Source organism: Prionailurus bengalensis, unplaced genomic scaffold (genome assembly GCF_016509475.1).
Source record: "Prionailurus bengalensis isolate Pbe53 unplaced genomic scaffold, Fcat_Pben_1.1_paternal_pri Un_scaffold_68, whole genome shotgun sequence".
In the NCBI taxonomy this organism is placed as follows: Eukaryota; Metazoa; Chordata; class Mammalia; order Carnivora; family Felidae; genus Prionailurus; species Prionailurus bengalensis.
This window is the reverse complement of record NW_025091168.1, coordinates 41,622-60,913: the sequence shown is the minus strand read 5'-3', so window position 1 is coordinate 60,913 and position 19,292 is coordinate 41,622. Positions and strand designations below refer to the sequence as shown.

General features: G+C 48.5%; 1 protein-coding gene and 1 pseudogene across 1 annotated transcript in view; one reads left to right on the top strand and one right to left on the bottom strand.

Annotated features, from left to right (window-relative positions):
* The window catches only part of LOC122478467, a 28,411-nt pseudogene extending 22,699 nt beyond the window's left edge, over positions 1–5,712 (top strand).
* LOC122478465 (formin-like protein 5) overlaps positions 1–19,292 on the bottom strand; it is a gene marked incomplete at its 5' end in the record, with an annotated part of 68,417 nt that overhangs the window by 13,373 nt on the left and 35,752 nt on the right. The window contains one exon of the mRNA XM_043572059.1: positions 9,111–9,150. Coding sequence (XP_043427994.1) covers positions 9,145–9,150 — 6 coding nt within the window. The remainder of the gene's footprint in view (positions 1–9,110; positions 9,151–19,292) is intronic.

The window sequence follows — 19,292 nt, the reverse complement described above, 5'->3', positions numbered from 1 at the left end:
TATTTCTGCATTTTATCAGTCAGCTTTTGACGTGTACCAAAATCTCTGCAGCCTCAGCGGTCTCGAACAACTCACAATTCAGAGCAGTTCACAAGTTGCTCGGGATTGTGTGAGTTGACCATTTGGACTGGGCTTAGCTGGGTGGTTCTTCCACTGGAGCCGGCTGCCGCTGAGGTCCCCTGGGGTTCACTCCTGTAGCTGAGATCCCCTGGGGTTCCCTCCTATGCGGATGCCTCATTCTCACGCACAGGGCCTCCCCTCCGATAGCAAGCCAGCTTGGGTTCATTGCCACACTGGTTCAGGCTTCCGAGCAAGAGGGCAACGGCCAACGTGCAAGTGATTTTCAGCTTCCGCTTGCGTCGTGTTTGCTACTGTTGTGTTGGCCACAGCAAGTTACAGGCCTAACCCAGATTCCAGGGGAAGGGAACTAGACTACCTCGGAGCAAGGGGTCTGCAGGGCCACCTCGTCACCATGTGCGGGCATGCCGGGGGAGAATTTGGAGCAAGCCAGACAAAACCTTGCTCAGTGCTCAGGTTGTTACGGTCTGAAACTTTGGGTCACAACGGGGCTGTCCACCTCTTACCGCCCTGATAGTTGACGTGCTATTCGGGGCTTCTCCTCTTCCTGCGGCGTGCACCCCAGGGTTTTCCTGCCCTGCCAGCACTATCCGTGGCTGCCGTTAGAGTCCCGATTTGATGAATACATACTTATGTGCCTTTTTCTTCTCTGAAGTTGCCAACACTGCTGATAACGGAACGCGTGCTGGTTTACATGACTCCGGAGCAGTCGGCCGACCTTCTCAAGTGGGCAGCTAACGGTTTTGAGACAGCTATGTTCATAAACTACGAACAGGTAAAAGGAAGCTCAAGACCTTTGCGTGCTGTATGCGTTCGCGTGCTGGCTGGTTATACTCAGCAACCTCAGTATAAATTTCCACTCACTCTTTTCCTTCCGCCTCTGGCCACACACACATCTCCTTTTTAATCGATTCTAGCAATTCCCAGCGTTCCTGATTTCTTAACTTCCTGCAAACTCGCAGCCAGGGTTTTTGGAACTTCTCTCTTGGCCTTTACAAAAACTTTGTAAAGTTCACATTTTACCGTTGTATTAATTACAGAGTCATAGATCGCGATGGAAGGAATTTTGGCTAACATGGGTGTCAGGGTAGCGAACCCTGATCCCTTCCGAGGCAGGCAGGTGATGCAGTGGAGGAAGTTGGCCAGGTGTAAGGCAGACAGGAGTGCTGGGGACTCTGGTGAACCACAGTTCACCCCTGCTCGGTGCCACCTCGTTGTTCCCATGTGGACATGGGAGTCTGGAGTTGAGAACCCCCAATTTTTCAGGAGAAGCTACAGTGTAGAATTTTACTGTAAAATTCCTAATTTGTAAGATCCCCGAGTTTGGCCCGCTGGTTGCCTGTTTTTCTCTTCTGATGTGGTGGGAAGGGTTCTGTTTTAGAGCTTTGGAATTACTCAGCGTGGGTCCGAGTCCCGGCCCTGGCTCTTATGATTGGCCGGGTGCCCTTAGGCAGAATTGTAGGGTGGTTGGGAGTCCATGCTCTGGAGGTAGATTGCCTAGCTGTGTGACCTGGACAAGTTTCATAACCTCTCCGTGCCGTCTCTTTATCAGGAAAATGAGAATAATAACAGTCCCGACGTTAATAGGGTGTAGTGAGGACTAAGCGAGTTAATTTGTACAGGAGCGTTTTCAGGATTGCCCGGCTGCTGAGCAGGTTATTAGCTGTGATTTGGATCTTTCTGAGCCCCAGGTCCTTGTTTTGTTTTTGATTTATGTTTTTAAAGTTCACTACTTATTTTGAGAGAGAGCATGAGCAGGGAAGGAGCGGAGTGGGGGTGGGGGTGGGGGTGGGTGGAGAGAATCCCAAGCAGGCTCTGTGCTGGCAGCCTGGAGCCTGACGCGGGGCTTGATCCCACGAACTGTGAGATCATGACTTGAGCCGAAATAGGGGTGGGATGGACGCTCAAGGAACTGAACCACCCCGGTGCCCCCGCCAGGGCTTTGTTTCTAAAGGGATAACTTCTCTGGACTACTATGGGAGTTCATGAGATGATGTGTAGCGGGGGGCACGTGACTGAATACGTGGTGGCTAATTTTATTGCTGATTTCATTTTAAGTTTATTGATTTTATTTTTTTCATCTCATTTTATTTTTAAATTCCATTACGGATGAGAGCAGTAAAGGCTTTGCCCCGTGTCACATAATTATGGACAGATCTAAGGCTAGACCTTGGTTGACTTTCTCACCCCTTCATGCTCCAGGCCACATTCCCGTAGAGGTGGTTCTCGGTGGAGTGTTCTTCCTTCCCTCTGTGTAACTGGGGGCATTCCTCAGACTCAGTCTTCAGTCCTGGTGAGTGGACATAGTGGTAGCTGGCCTCATCTGGCTTCTGAAAGTCCTGGGAATCTGTCTTTGCTTGCAGGATACCAGGACTGGGGAAAATGAATTCTGCTTGCTTTCTTTTTTAAACTTATCTTATTTTTTTTAGCGTTTGTTTATTTTTGAGAGAGAGAGAGAGGGCGCGAGCAGGGCAGGGATAGAGGGAGAGGGAGACACAGGATCTGAAACAGGCTCCAGGCTCTGAACCGTCAGCACAGAGCCCGACGCGGGGCTCAAACTCACAAACCGTGAGATCGTGACCTGAGCCGAAGTCGGCCGCTTAACCGACTGAGCCACGTAGGTGCCCCTGCATTCTGCTTTGTTTTCACACATTGTGGGTGTTCACCCTGCTCTGTTCACCTTGTTTCATTCGTGCATTCTCTTATTCAACATCATATAGCAATGGTGGATGAAGTGAATCTTGACCACGGACCCAGTCACTTGGGAGCAAGCCTGGGGATGTGTCCGTTTTAACTTAATTCAGCAATTTCCTAACAAATGCAAACCATCAGCCTCCTCAGGTGTACTAATTGCTCACATGCCTTCCGTGATTTCCTAATCAGTATTTTAAAATGACAAAGACCACATGAATGATGAAAAAAAATTTTTTTAAATATTTATTTATTTTTTAGAGAGCGAGCGAGCAGGGGAGGGGGAGAGAGACAGACAGAATCCCAAGCAGGTTCCATGCTGTCAGCACAGAGCCCAGTGCGGGGCTCAAACCCACAAACTGTGAGATCATGACCTGAGCCAAAAATCAAGAGTCGGTCGCTTACCGACCGAGGCGCCCTGAGTGATGCAGATTTCAGTACTGATATAATAAGGGTAGCGAACTTGTAGAAGTTGCTTGCTATATAGCAGGCACCTTCCATGAGTGTGACCTGTATTAACCGACTTGTCACAGTAACCGGGGTGTGGCGGGTGTGGCCGGTGAGGGGACCGAAGCACAGAGGGATTGGACAGCTTGCTGCCCACGGCCGCACGGCCTCACGGCTGGTAAGTTTCAGGCCAGGATTCAGACCCAGGCAGGAAGACGACGGAGCACGTGCTCACAGGCACCCAGTGTGACCATCCGTGGCACGTAAGCCTCACACGTCCACCGAGAGAGAGGGATGCTGCTTCTTGCCTGCCACCGTTGTCACAGGAGCTCTGGGAATCATTTCGTCTAGTAAACTGTTGACGTTTTGGGACAAAGTAATAATAGTGCGCAGTGTATTACGTACGTTTTGTGACATTTGTGCGTATAGATACGTTAATGGTTTTTTTGAAGTGGTAAATGGGGGGCACATGGGTGGCTCAGTCAGCTAAGCATCTGGTTTTGGCTCAGGTCATGATCTCACGGCTCATGAGTTCGAGCCCCACGTCGATCTCTGGGCTCACAGCTCGGAGCCTGGAGCCTGCTTCGGATTCTGTGTTTCCCTCTCTCCCTGCCCCTCCCCTCGTTCATGCTCTGTCTCTCTCGAAAACGAATAAACATTGTAAGAAGGGGGTTTTAAGTGGTTTCTCATTAGATAAGTAACACCACATGCAAAACTTCAAAAAAAAATCAAATAGTATAAGGGTATGCAGGGAAAGGTAAGTCTCTCTTCTACCCCGGACCTTAGTGAGTCCTCCAACCTAGGAAGCAACACTGCCAGATTCCAGAATTATTCTGTGCATATGTAAATGTAGCTAGAGATTTTTTTTTTTCAACGTTTATTTATTTTTGGGACAGAGAGAGACAGAGCATGAACAGGGGAGGGGCAGAGAGAGACAGAGACACAGAATCGGAAACAGCCTCCAGGCTCTGAGCCATCAGCCCAGAGCCTGACACGGGGCTCGAACTCCCGGGCCGCAAGATCGTGACCTGGCTGAAGTCGGACGCTTAACCGACTGCGCCACCCAGGCGCCCCGAGATTTTTTTTTTCTTAAGGGCAGACAGGAGCATGTTATGCACATCCCTCTGTACTGTACTTTTCGAGAGTCTGTTATCTGAGAATCTTTCCACATCTGTATCTGTGTCTGTATGTGTGTCTACATCTGTACCTACCTCTACTTGGATGTCCTCTTGCTGTTTTCATGGCAATGCAATATTTCATTAAACGACCATGCCACAGCTGCTTTAACCCCAGCGGATGGGCATGTGAGTCCTTTCCGTCACAGGGCCCGTTACACATCATGCTGCGGAGTAAACCCTCTTGCACCTGGCGTGCACGTGGGAGTCTACCTGTGGAGCAGCCGGTCAGTGGTCTGACCGGCTCCCAGGCCGAGCGCACACCGCCCGGTTGCCCCGCAGGGGGCGGCAGCAGACGACGCTCTCGTCGGCCCTACGTGCCGTGCCTGCACCCGACTCCGTTGACTGCACTGGCTATTAGCAAACATCGGCCTTGACGGCTCAGAAACAGAATACTGTTGTCTGATTTTGCGTATTCGAGAAGCCCTTCTGGCATTGCCCAGCCTCCTCTTTCCCTTCCCAGGTGAACACGGACGACCGGTTCGGACAGATCGCGATCGAAAACCTGCGGAGGTGACAGTGTGACCTGGCGGGAGTGGAGACCCGCAAGCCGTTAAGAGTCACAGGTCGGAGAGCAGGGCGGGGACATCCTTTGGTACCCTTAACCCCCCAGGGAAGGGCACACTCCCTTCTCAGATCAGAGAATGTGAGAAGCCCTGTCGAGTGCCCACCTGAACAGGCAGCTGGGGTTCCACGTGGCCCACTGGTTCGTCACGCTAAAGAAGTCCAAGACCTGGGCCGCCATCTTGGTTTGGAAAATACACATTCACATTTCCCATACCCTATTATTCCAAGTTTTCAGTATGCATATTTTCAAACAACATGAAAGTAGAGGGCACGGTAGGACGAAAACCCATGTCCCATCAGCCAACTTTGGTGAGTCACATCTTTCAATATTGTTTTATCTATCCCCATTTTTCGTCGGTGTTGTCACTGGAATATTTTAAGGCACATCCAGAGAGTATAGCATTACCCCCATAAATACTTCCATGTGAATCTCCTACCAGTAAGCATTTTCTTCCCCCACCCCGGGATAATGGTAACATCATTATTGAACCTCACACATCAGCCGAAACTCCTCCGTAGCACCTACTCCACAGTCCGTGTTTGGATTTCCCCAGTTGTTTAAAAAAAAAAAAACAGAAAAAAATTCTATAGGTGGTGTGTTTGAAACAGGATCCAAACACGGTCCAAACTTTGTACTTGACACGTCCCTTACGTTTCTTAGAATCTGTAATAGAGACTTTAAATATCTTTTATTTATTGTTTTTTAGTTTGTTTGGTTTTTTCTTTTTTTTTGCTGAAGAGACACCACCCACCCCTGCCCCTATTAAATAGGTGAGCTATGTCACCTTACCCCTCGAACGCATTCAAACACTCTTGCTCACGGAGGAGTTCCTTCCTTTATTTCTCTTTAAATATACATTAGTGACTTCTCTCCCATGATAACAATGCATGTTCGGTGTAGAAAATTGGAAAAGATAAAGAAGAAAGATGGGGGCTGGGACGGGCTTTTGAAAAAGGAGTCACCTGAGACAAGTTCTCATGTGCTCCAAGAGTGCCTTGGATTTGTGCAACAGTGCCTCGTACCTTGCCTTTTCTCTCCGCTGCACATTCTAGAAAGAACGGCTCCTGTCGAATGGGTGGGAAACAGCATCAGCCGTCGACGTGATGGAAGCGTACAGCAGACTGCCTCAGGCTGAAGCGAGCAGGTGCGGACTGGCGGGAGTTTAGTTTCACGGCGAACAATTCTGATTGATTAAAGGCATAACTGTCTTTAATGTAAACACAAACACAAAACAAACCTCAAGCCTCCAACCCTCACTAGATATATTTTGAACCATGTTAATCTGCTAATACAGGCTAAACCATAGCACCTTGAGAGGAACTCATTAGCCACTAACGGAGATAGAGTTTGTGCCCGAGCAGGTTATTTTGGTCAAAACGAGCAGTCACAACTGTCGCACGTACTCCCAGAGCACCCTGTGCGGTGGCAATTCTGCACAATCCCTGTGTTTTGGAGGAGGGAGATGACATTGCCCAAGGGCTGCTGAGGGGGAAAAGTCTGCCTGCAGATTTTTTCTTTGAACTTATTTTTATTTTAAGAGAGAGCGCGCGAGTGGGGAAGGGGCAGCGAGAGAGGGAGGGAGGGAGAGAATCCCAAGCCGGCTCTATGATGTCAGTGCAGAGTCCGAGGTGAGGGCCTTGAACCCATGAACTGTGAGGTCGTGACCTGAGCCAAAATCAAGAGCCGGACGCTTAACCGACCGAGCCACCCAGGCGCCTCTTTGTGTGTATATTTTAAAGCTTCTATTTAAATGCTCTTTTGAAAAAACTCATACAAGCACATGATAAAACAAAACAGAAGACGACAGTGTGGAGTACAAAGACCAACCCTTCCATCCTGCTCCCCTCACCACGAGTCTACCACCTTCTCTCAAGAGACAAGTGCCCTTGCCTGTGTCTTCCAGAAGTGAGCTATGCATGTGGAGCACGTATGTCCCCCACTTGCTCTTTACGTAGATAGCAGCGCACTCTGCACGTTATTTACTCTACAGTTTGCTTTTCGAATTCCACGGTGAGCCGTAGAGACTGTTCCAGGTCGGTGCACACAGACCCATCGCGTTCTTGCAGATAGCTGCATATCCTCCAGTTGTGTGAGTGCGCCATAACCTCTTGAACCCAGCTCTCCTCGGTTACAGCTATGATGCAGCTGTGAGGCTGCAGTCAATATTCTGGAACGTACATCTTTGTACATACAGGGTAAACTCTTAAAGGCAGAACTGCTGAGTGAAAGGGTGTACATTTTAAATGCGGGGTGGGGGGGGCACCTGGCTGGCTCAGTCGGTAGAGCATGCAACTGACCCTGGATCTCAGGGTCGTGAGTTCAAGCCCCACATTGGGTGTGGGGCCTACTTGAAAAAAAAAAAAAAAAAGGAGGGCGCCTGGGGGGCTCTGTCAGTTAAGCATCTGACTTCGGCTCAGGTCACGATCTTGCGGTCCGTGAGTTTGAGCCCTGCATCAGGCTCTGTGCTGACTGAGGGGGGAGTGGGGGGGGGGGGTAAGCATGTGCATGATGAAACAAGGCGTTCCTTGAAACTGGCAAACTCTTGAGGCCCCCGTGGATGTTCTAAGAAAGGACAGGAGCAGACAGTTGCCACCTGCCTCCTGTGGGAATTCTGCAGTCCTCAAACTGCCTGCAAGGCTTGGGGCTTCAAGGGTTCAAGGAGGTTGTGCATATTTACATATTTACTACTAACGTGGGATGTGGGAGAGAGAACACTGATGTGAAACCTAGTCTAGTTAAAGGTTATCGAGCCCAAGCAACATTTCTGAAAGTCTGAAAGTGAAGCTGAAATATACGATAAAAGCCAATGAGGAAATATTACTAAGAATAAGATTGTCAGGGCTCCTGGGTGGCTCAGTTGGTTAAGTGTCCAGTTTTGGCTCAGCTCATGAATTCACGGTTCAGGAGTTCAAGCCCCATATTGGGCTGTGTGCTGGCAGCTCAGAGCCCGGAGCCTGCTTCAGATTCTGTGTCTCCCGCTCTCTCTGCTCCTCCCCTGCTCACATTCTCTCTCTCTCTCTCTCTCTCTCAAAAATAAAATAAACATTAAAAAGAAAAATTAAAAAAAAAATGAATATGATTATCTAATAATTCTTAAAAAAAAAAAAACCCTCCTACTCTTAATAAAAACTTCTGGTCCCTAAAAAGAACAACAACAACAAAAAAAAACGTGCTCTCAGAATCTTCTACCTGCAGGTGGCTGTCATAATTTAGAAGGATGTTCTGACATGGGCTGGCATGGCACCATTTTTCTAAGCTATGCCAGCTCCTGTCTGTGGGAAGAGACAGAAAGTCACCCGGGAGCAGACTGCTGGTCTTCAGGGGCTCAGGTGAAAAGACCTGCCGAAGGTCATGGAACGAGAAGCAAGGACACAAGCAAGGAGGCTTAAGAGAAACCTCAGTGCAGAAGGGTTCTGTCTTTCCCGGCGTGCTGTGGGGTGGGCGGAGACGGAACGGGGTTGAGGCCGAGTGAAGGGATGTGTACAAAGGGTCCCAGGCCTTCTGGAAGAAACCCCCAGCCCCAAAGTTAGGGAAGCCTGTGAGAGACGAAGTGCGGTGGCCCCGGCCGAGGTCCCTGCAGGAAATATCCCTCCTGCAGGGCAGAAAAGTCCAGGCTGGTAACAGGCCACCTCAGGGCCTCAGGGTGGTTCTGACAGGTCTGGTCACCGTCACTGAGACTCTAAGTCCTTCAGGAGCCAACTCAGCCCAGAAGTGGAGGATGATAGCATGAGAGGCAAGAAGTGGAAACTCTAGGCTGTTGCTGGCAGGGCCTGTCCCATCAAGGACACCGTCACAGCAGCGAGCGACAGGCCCGCACGCAGCCTGCCCGGGACCCGTGACCAGGCTGCAGTGCCGGTGGACCGGCCAGGCCAGCCAGCGCCTCCCCCACCCCACCCCGACACCTGGCACTTGAAAGCAGGACAGCCCCATCTGAACTTCACAACATGACACCGAAGTTCCCGATCCCCTTTTCATCACCGTGCAACCCAACTGCTTTTCTTTCCTGCTCGGGACCAGGCCGATCAGTCTCATCGTGTCTCAGATCATACATACAGACGTACGGACACAGATCTGCTTCAGTTCTCGCCGATGAGGCTTTGTTTTGTTTTCCTCTTTAAGCAAAGCACTTTAAGAAGATTTTATGTTGTTACCTGTAACAGATCTTCACTGAGGACTTCTGTTTTCTCAGCTCTGTGGGGAAAAATGAAAAGCTCAGAGTCAGAAATCCAGAAATGCAAAGGAACTCGTGAAATTTAATAATTACTATCCCAGAGTTTAAAACAACACAGCTAGGGACGGACGCCTGGGTGGCTCGGTCGGTTGAGCGCTCAACTCTTGACTTCAGCTCAGGTCATGATCCAGGGTCGTGGGATCAAACCCCACGTCGGGCTCTGTGTGCAGGGTGGCGCCTGCTTGGGGTTCTCTCTGTCTCCCTCGGTCCCTGTCTCCCCCCGTTCCCCGCTTGTGTATGCATGCTCTCTCTCTCTAAAACAAAAAAATAAAAAATAAACAAAACAGGCAGAAATGAATGATAACGTGGGGAGAAATTCCACCAATGTTGACATCAGAGGGCTCCTTGAGCAAAACCAAAGAAAAAAACCAGCAAACAAATGTCTCCAAAGAATAGCAACCCCACACAAGAACAAAGCCTCAAGACCAGGGGCTCCCAGACCTGGGCGTGTATAGAATCACGAGGGTGGGGAGTGTGCGGATTTAAAATGCCAGTTTCCAGGCCTCACCTCTGTTCAAAAGCAGGTCTGGAACAAGATCCTGCTTCTTTATTATTTTTTTTTATTTTTATTAAAAAAAATTTTTTTTTCCACGTTTATGTATTTTTGGGACAGAGAGAGACAGAGTATGAACAGGGGAGGGGCAGAGAGAGAGGGAGACACAGAATCGGAAACAGGCTCCAGGCTCTGAGCCATCAGCCCAGAGCCTGACGCGGGGCTCGAACTCCCGGACCGCGAGATCGTGACCTGGCTGAAGTCGGACGCTTAACCGACTGCGCCACCCAGGCGCCCCAAGATCCTGCTTCTTTAAGAGGCCCTCTCCTCCCAGAATTCCATGGCCGAGACCCACAGGCCACCCCTGGAGAAAAGACTGCTCTAGAGGCGCCTCGCTGGCTCAGTCAGTAGAATGTGCAACTCTAGATCTGGGGGTCATGAGTTTGAGCCCCACATTGGGCATGGAGCCTACTTAAAATACATTAAAAAATAAATAAATAAATAAAGACCGCTGTAGAGAAGCTGAACCTTCAGTTCCTAAAACGATCATCTCTGAGCTTGACAGCCTTACTGAAACAAGTTTGTCACAAATCCAGGAACGTGATTCAATACTACACACACAAATAGTAACAACTGAGTATTCCTTCCTTCAGGCATCTCATCTTTACTTTAAAAAGAAACAAAGTATCAAAGTATTTTCACAGCTTTCTCCCACTCATGCTTTCCAATTATTATTAGCTAGGTAGACCTTTCCAGAAAGCCGACCTGGCGGCCATCGATCGGCAGAGGAACAGCCTGAGTTGCTCGAGCCTCAGTTGCCAGATCACGGTACTTTCCGAGGACTCCTCTGCAGCCCAAAGGGGCAGCACTGTTGCTGTACGTAATACCCAGAATGATGGCACTCGAGGTGCCATAGTGGGACTTCTGGTTCAAACAGTGATTTAAGTCGAGTCATTGGACACCCCTGTAATCAAGTCATTTGATTACAAAGCAAATCAATGTATTTATTATCCTTTTTTTCATTTTACCAACTAGACCCTTTGCTTTCAATTTAGAGGTACTTTACCTAAAAAGGTATCTGGAGACTGAAATCTATGTGGAACATATTATACGAAAATGTTAACATACAGCTTGAAAATAAGTGGACGCTATGTTTCCCGCCTTTATGGACACTCAGCCACATATTACACTGATAAAATTAATTTTAGAAAGAGATCCAATATCTCTTCTTAATCAGATTTATTTCTGGGCTTTCTAGTCTGTTCCATTTATGTATCGTTTTTATGCCAATACCATCCTATTTTGATGACTACTGCTTTGTAATATACAGCCGATCCTTGACCAACATAGGAGTTAGGGGTGTTGACCCTGTGCAGTGAAAACTTGGCACGTAACTTTTAACTCCCTGAAAATTTAACTACTAGTAGCTACTGTTGACCAGAAACATCACTGAGAACATAAATAGTTGGTTAATATGTATTGTATGTTATGTGCATTGTTTAATGTATTCTTACAATAAAGAAAGTTAGAAAATGTAACTACTGGGGCGCCTGGGTAGCTCAGTCGGTTGAGCGGCCGACTTCAGCTCAGGTCATGATCTCACGGTCCGTGAGTTCAAGCCCCACATCGGGCTCCGTGCTGACAGCTCGGAGCCTGGAACCTGTTTCGGATTCTGTGTCTCCCTCTCTCTGACCCTCCCCCGTTCATGCTCTGTCTCTCTCTGTCTCAAAAATAAATAAACGTTAAAAAAAAATTTAATTAAAATAAAAAATAAAAAAAAAATGTAATTACTTTTTAAACTTTTTTAATGTTTATTTACTTTTGAGAGAGAGAGAGAGAGAGAGAGAGAGAGCGCGCGCGCAGGTGAGGGACAGAGAGAGGGAGACAGAATCCAAACCAGGCTTCAGACTCTGAGCTGTTAGCACAGAGCCCAATGCAGGGCTCGAACTCACGAACTGCGAGACCATGACCTGAGTCGAAGTTGGACGCTTAACCGACTGAGCCAGCCAGGCACCCCTAGAAAGAAAATGTTATTAAGCAAATTGTATGGAAGAGAAAATACATCTACAGTATTGTACTGTAAAAAATCTGCATATGCGTGGGCCCATGCAATTCAAACCCACGTTGTTCAAGGATCAAGGAGTTTGAAATCGCGAAGTGTGACGCCTCCAGCCTCGTTCTTCTAGCTCAGGATTGCTTTTGCTGTTTCAGTCGTTTGTGGTTCCATGTGGATTTGACAATTGTTTTTCTTTTTTTGTGAAGAACGCCATTAGAATTTTGATACGAACTGTACTGAAACTGTAGACAGCTTTGGGTAGTATGGAGGCTTTAATAACATTACGTCGTCTAAACCATGAATACAGGCTATCTGGGAAGATTACTTTTCGTGACGAATCATGAGTCTGGAATGTAACATACAAATTGGGGGGGCTCCTTCACACTGAGATACCCCCATTGGTCTATGCTGTCCCCACCTTAATTTTAGGGAACCACCATGGTCCCTACCTCCCCCGATATGTGCTCCAAATGACTCGATCTTTCTCATCACTGTGTCTGGTCCAAGGCTCAGCCCAGCAGCCCTTTCTATGCCGAACTGTTTGGGAGTGTTCATCTTTACCAGAGAATTTGCCAGTAGAATTTTGACCCAGGGAAAGTCTAGCAATTACTCAGAATACTGGCCACGGTGCCCATTCAAAGAGTCTATTAGCCACAGAAACTTGGTTTTTACTGAGATGTGATTTTTTTTTAAGTTTACTTATTTATTTTGAGACAGACAGGGAGAGTGTGACTAGGGGAGGGGCAGAGAGAGAGGGAGAATCCCAAGCAGGCTCCTCGAGATCAGTGCACAGACTCTGATGCAGGGCTCAATCTCACAATCTGAACCGCGAGATCATGACCTGAGCCGAAATCAAGAGTTGGGACACTCAACCGACTGAGCCACCCCGGCGCCCCTGAGATGTGATTTGTGATCAGATTTTTAAAATTCATGAATAAAGCAAAGAGGGAGAGCAACATGTTAAGCTTATCAAGGCACCTAGAGACAACGCAAGCCAACGAGTAAAAAAAAAACCACTTGCTAAATCAGATTGTTTTCAATCAGACATTTTGCTCCACAGACCTAAACTTTTTGTATACGGGTCTTTTTTCTGCTTCGTCAGAGCCTTCTTTGTGTCCAATGTTCTGTGCTTGAAAACGCACTTGAAAGTTTCCTGTCTGTAACTGGGAAAGCGACACAAAGCGGGAAAGCACTTCCGGCTCACCATTTTACTCTGGGGTTTGTTTTTTCCTATGCAAGCCACTGTGCACTCTCACTAGTCATTCCAACAAGGCTTACATAGGGCAGGCTTTTTAAATTTATTACTTTTTGGGAAAGCATTAACTTTTTCCCTTGGAATCCCCAAAACCTACAAGCGGCAGGGCCGGGCAGGCCTTGATGTCTTCCCCGGTTCCCTTGACTGGTTGTGGTAATGGCCAGCCTTTCAGTCGTGCCTAACGGGAGCCTCACTCTTACTGGGCCAGAAGAAAATGGAAACGCCCCCAACCTGAAGCAGTTCCACTTACCCGGAAAGACACAGATGCTTACGCTAGGGCACAGGGTCAAAGGAAAATCTCCAAGTGGCGTGACAATTTCCAACTCTAATTGTGGACTGATTTCTGGAGAAGTTTCTGCCATCGGTACACTCAGATGCCCAACGCCACTAATGTGAAACACCACCCTGTTTCCCAGGATACAGACTACTGCACGTGGGCCGCGTCCACCTGCGTAACGCACGTATTATGGGACCGTGGAAACAAATGCTCAAGTCCACACCTTCAATGCATGCTGTGATCTGCCAAGCACTGTGCGTGACTGACCTCTTCCCTGCGAGCCAGACAGATCCACGGGGGCAGAGACCAAGTCTATCTCGGCCATCACTGCCCCCTTCCCCGGAGCACCCGGCTTGCCATGGCCACCTGCCTGCCACACCATTGCGGGTGCTTCGTAAATACACACTGAATGCATTAATGAAAAAGCAAACGGCTGTCCCAACAATAGAGAATGGTTTGAAAAAAAGGTCTTTGTAGATTTCAACAGAGGTAGCAAGAAAAAAATTCAATAGCAGTAGGCAGAAAAGCAGACGTGTGCGTAGAATTGCCTTCCACAGTAAAATCCACAGCGACTAAAATTAAAACATGATAGTGCCTTCCCAAGCTAATGTTGTTGTCTTTTTTTTTTAATGAAAAAAATACAGCAAGTAAACTACCCATATTACCAGGGGTCAGCGAACTATGGCCCACAGATCCAATCTAGCTCACTGCCTATTTTTGTATGGCAAGCTAATGGTTTTTACTTTAAAATGGCTGGGGGTGGGGGAAAGAAACCCCAAAGAGGAACATACGTACGATGCGCAAGGACGATACGAAATTCAAGTTTCGGTGTGCACAAATCAAGTGTGACTGGAGCACAGCCAGGCTGAGACGTTTCTGCATCATCTATGGCTGCTTTCACACCACAACGGCAGGGTGGCGTTACTGCGACAGAGACCAGACGGCCTGTGGAGCTCAAAATATTTACTCTCTGGCTGCCTCCCAACCAGGGTGCCAACCCCGGCTGCACACCAGTGATCCTCACGGGGTGTGGTGCAAACCTCGCAAGGAGGCTTTCTGGAGTCACTTTGAGGACTGGTACGTGAAGCCGGTCTGGAGGCGTGTAGCCGGCCTCCTCCGAAGTCCCGCCTCACGTTTGAGAAGCTGCTGCTAAAATGAACGGGGGCGGCTGACTCTGATGATACAGTCCAAATGTGAGGCACAGCCCGATGCTGGTGACGTTGGTGACAGGCGGAAATCAGAAGTGATGTCTCTCCTCCCCCTACCCACCTCCACCCACTCCCCTCCCCAAAACCCACTGAACTATTGTAACTATTGTTCTCTTCCCGATCCTTACCGACACACCAACGTCAGGACAAGTGCTAAATAAATACAACCGCCTGGGTCAGGCGTCGGCAAACTTTTTCCGGAAAGGCCAGATCGTAAATATTTCGGGCTTGCAGGCCACACCGTTGCCGCTGCAACTACTCCGCTCTGCCGCTGAGACACAGAGGTTGTCACAGACAACATACAGACGAATGGACCTGGCCATGTTCCAATAACCGGGACTTCTGGCCGCCGAAATGTGAGTTCACATAACTTTCCTATGTCACAAAATATTCTCCTGATTTTCTTCCCAAACATTTAAAACTGCATAGTTTGCTGACCTCTGATCTGTGTACCGGTTCAGTGTGGTTTCCTAAGAAGCTTCGATCTTTTCTAATCACTCCCAATTCTTCTTACTTTGAAGGGGGATGGCTGCGCGTGCCCAACTTGCTCTTCTGAAGGCAAGCGGCGCCGCTAGCTTTTCGGGATTTCACCAGCTCTGAGCCACTCTCAGCCCGAGAGCAAAAGCTCACCTTTTACCACTCAGTCCCTCTCTCCCCAGGGATGGCAAACACACGGCCCGAGAGCCAACACGAACTTCAAACATCAGTGCCTTCCCACTGCCCCAAGATTCTGGTGTTGACGGCTTTGGTTGACCAAGCCACACGAGAGTTCATAATTCTGTTGGTTTTTCACTTCAACCGTCACTTGGGTGTATCCAAAAAAAAAAAAAGTGAGACATGGAGAGAATTTTTAATAAACTGATTTGAAATGCTGGTTACCTGCAAATATTTAAGTGCATGTTTGAGAAAGAATATAAACTGTGACCAATCAATTGAGGCGTCTCAATACGGTCTACAGGGCAAAGACATACATGGTCACCGACTGCAATGAAATTTATATTTGTGGGAAATGACAGCGGCCAGATGCATTCTGCCGGGAACCAGATTTTGAGCAACGCTGTCCTCTCCTGGTACAAGCCTTTACAAAACCCACTTGAGCCTCTGTGCCCAGTCTGGACACACTCGTCTGATTTCACAGTGAGCCAGGGAACTACTGGGTGACTTTTTCCTGTTCTGTCTCATTAGATTAGCTGTCTTCTTAAATTTCTGGGCAGTGACCTGAAGTCTACCTAACTGGATTTTAAAAGTAAAGGAACCCTATGACACTTTATAAAAATGAAACAATTTGTTACACATTCCAAAAGTAGTTTTAAAAGACTTAAAAGAGGGTTTATAGACTTCTAAAGGCAAAGTATGGGAAAAGAAAAACAGAAGACCCCCGCATAACACTGAAAAGGAAAAGGGTAGTTTTCAGAGGGAAAATGATCAAAGTATTTTGGTAACAGGATGGGTGAAATATACCTAATACCTATTTGTATATACCTAACACATATACCTACGTACATATTTGCCTTCATATTTATAGCTTTCCTAAGATTAATACCGTTTACTTTTTACCTTAAACAACGATAACAAAACCCTGATGGCTCTTAACTGAATCTCTATACTATTATTTGAATTCCAGTCAATAAGATGAAAGGTTATATTCTCAGATAAACGGAATTGGGTTTTATTGTCTTCCTACGCACGTAAGCTTATCCCACAGCTTTTTGTTTGGTCAGTTGGCCTTTTTCCCCCTCTGGCACACGAAATGGAATCTAGTTGCTGTCCCTGCTGTAACCATGCGCTCCACCAACAATTTCTGCTCGTGGCAAAGTCGGAAGGAAGCTCGCTGCCGGGGACACTGTGCAAGTCCCTGCAGTGGTCTCCCCAGGGGAGTCATTTAGATAGGAAACCTGCTTGGGCCTGAGGGCAGCTGAGTTTGACATTTCAAAATGTACTGAAGCAGGCAGAAATATGTGAGACATATTTTGTAAAGGATCTCCATGCGGACAAAGCATGTGGAGCTAAATCCTATCGGGGAGGGGGTGGTGGTTCTGGGATGGGGGATTCGGTTTACTGCCACAGCCGGGCAAGAAGTCAGGTGGAGGCGAAAGGCCATACACAAAAAAATGTAAAGCAGAAGTGCCAAAGGCAAGGCCACACGAATTCAGGGCTCGGCTCTGACTCGGTGCCGCCGTGGCCACCGGCAGGGAGGCACTCCGCATCTTAAGACAGGTTGTGCAAGCTCTTTTCCAAATGCTTCTCCCTAAGTCAGCACATTTGGACTTTGAAAAGCACGTTTCCATAAAAAGCGGGTTATAAATGATCATTAAGCTCTCAGTCCAGGACCCATTGGGCTTGGGCTTACGGCTTATCTGAAGTGCTCATTACGACTACAGCTTATCTAAAAGGCAGCCCTTGTAGGCGCCTATTGATTTCTCTGAGCCACTGTGAATCTAGGCAACAGTAGTTAAAAAAAAAAAAAAAAAGAAAGAAAGAAAAGAAAAATCCAAGAGGTAACAGCGATTCTCAACCATAGCTACACATTATAATCCTAGGGGCTTTAAAAATACTACAGGTGATTCCATTTTTTTTTTTTTAATATTTATTTTTGAGAGACAGAGAGACAGAACACGAGCAGGGGAGGGGCAGAGAGAGAGGGAGACACAGGATCCGAAGCAGGCTCCAGGCTCCGATCTGTCAGCACAGAGCCCGACGCGGGGCTCGATCTCACTAACGGTGAGAGTGTGACCCGAGCCAAAGTTGGAGTTTAACTGACTGAGCCACCCAGCCACCCCCAGATGACTCCATTTGTATGAAATGGCCAGAAAAAGCAAATCTACAGAGGCAGAAAGCAGATTAGTGTTAACTGAGGGCAGGGGTGGAACTGGGCACTGACTCTAAAATGGCCTAAGGGATCTCATCGGGGTGAGAGAACTTCTGTAAAATCAGACTGTGGTGACGGTCACACGATGCTGTCAGTTTGCTAAGAAATCACTGAGTTGGGGCGCCTGGGTGGCGCAGTCGGTTAGGCGTCCGACTTCAGCCAGGTCACGATCTCGCAGTCCGTGAGTTCGAGCCCCGCGTCGGGCTCTGGGCTGATGGCTCAGAGCCTGGAGCCTGTTTCCGATTCTGTGTCTCCCTCTCTCTCTGCCCCTCGCCCGTTCATGCTCTGTCTCTCTCTGTCCCAAAAATAAATAAACGTTGAAAAAAAAAAAAAAAAAAAAAAAAAGAAATCACTGAGTTTTGGGGGCGCCTGGGTGGCTCAGTCAGTTAAGCGTCTGACTGCGTTCGGCTCAGGTCATGATCTCGCAGTTCGTGAGCTCAAGCCCCACATCAGGCTCCATGCCGACAGCTCAGAGCCTGGAGCCTGCTTCGGATTCTGTGTCTTCCTCTCTCTCTGTTCCTCCCCTGCCTGCACGCTGTCTGTCTGTCTCTCTCTGTCTCAAAAATAAACATAAACATTAAAAAAGGAAAAGAAAGAAAGAAATCACCGAGTGTTGCACTTAAAACGTGCAAATTCTATGACATCCCAAGGTGGTTTCAGAAAGATTAATACCCGGACCCCAAGCCGGAATGACCGAATGGAACCTCTGGGGGTAGGGCCGGGCATTCTGTTGTAAAGCTTCCCCGGCCATTCCAAAGTAGGGCGAGGGTTGAGAACCCCCGAGGGAGGAGGGTCAGAGGACCGAAGCTGGCAGGTGGCGCGGTAATCACCAGGACGCGACAGAAAGAGGGTCCAGCAGTAAATGGCTGGCAGTAGCAAAAACAGAGGGGCTCCCATAGAACGGGCCGCGGCCGCACCCTTGCTGGGTCAGTACTGCCTGGAACGGGGTCTGATGTGTGTGACTCACAACCGAGCTCACGCTCCTGCCTTTGCAGGCTGAGTGATAAGAACCCGACGGCTGGCGGACTCTTAAGGTTCACCGCAGGCAAAGAAGGAGACGGAATGCGGTACGAGCTGAGTCAGGGTCTGGGGTCAGACAGATCTGACTTGGGAGTCCCAGTGCTGTTGCTTGGTCGCTGCAAATGAGTGCCCATGCCTTCCACAGTCAAATGGGAACGATGGTCATAATAATGCCACCACCACAGTGATCGTTTAGCGACGCCATTCATCTCCTTCGGCTCATTAATGTGGTCCCGGGTGAGGGTTCACGGAGCGTCAGCTGTCCGGAGCAGTACGACAGACGACCGCCACCTTCAGATAACCCCCAAGCGAAGTCTTCTCCGTGGAAGGCTTCTGCAGTGACCAAGCGTTCTAGCTTCTCCCAGAAGTTACGGCCGAGTGCAGGCCACACAAAGATAAAACCACAACAGAAGCGGGCAGCCCGTTCAACTACAACAAAGAGTTGGCTGTGGTCACACTGCGTGGGCTGGAGGCCCCCAAACAGAATCACAGGCACGTAACGCACAGAAACTCAGAGACCTAGTACGTGGTGAGTTAGCAAAAACCCTTCATCGAAGGATCAACGTCTCAGTCCTCTGTGCCTGACGCCGCTGGGAATGAGGCTATACAAATGCCAGCCCTGGTGGTTCTCAGGTGTGCCTTCCCAGAGGGCCAAAGAACTCTCTGGACAGAAACCATCTTAGGATGACCTTGCTATGAGATGTGGAGATCTTCATTCATTCAGCCGGTATTCGTGGAGCCCTCTCTAAATGTCAAGAACTGGGGAGGCTAGAAGGAGAGAAATGAGCCGCAGTCCCCACCCTTGGGAGCTAAAAGGAAAGACAGAAATGTAAAGAACCAACTTTGTTCCGAGTTTCTGGGAGCAGAGAGAGAAGCAGAATGGATTGTGTGGCCAGGGAAGGCTTTACAGGGAAGCAGCCTAAG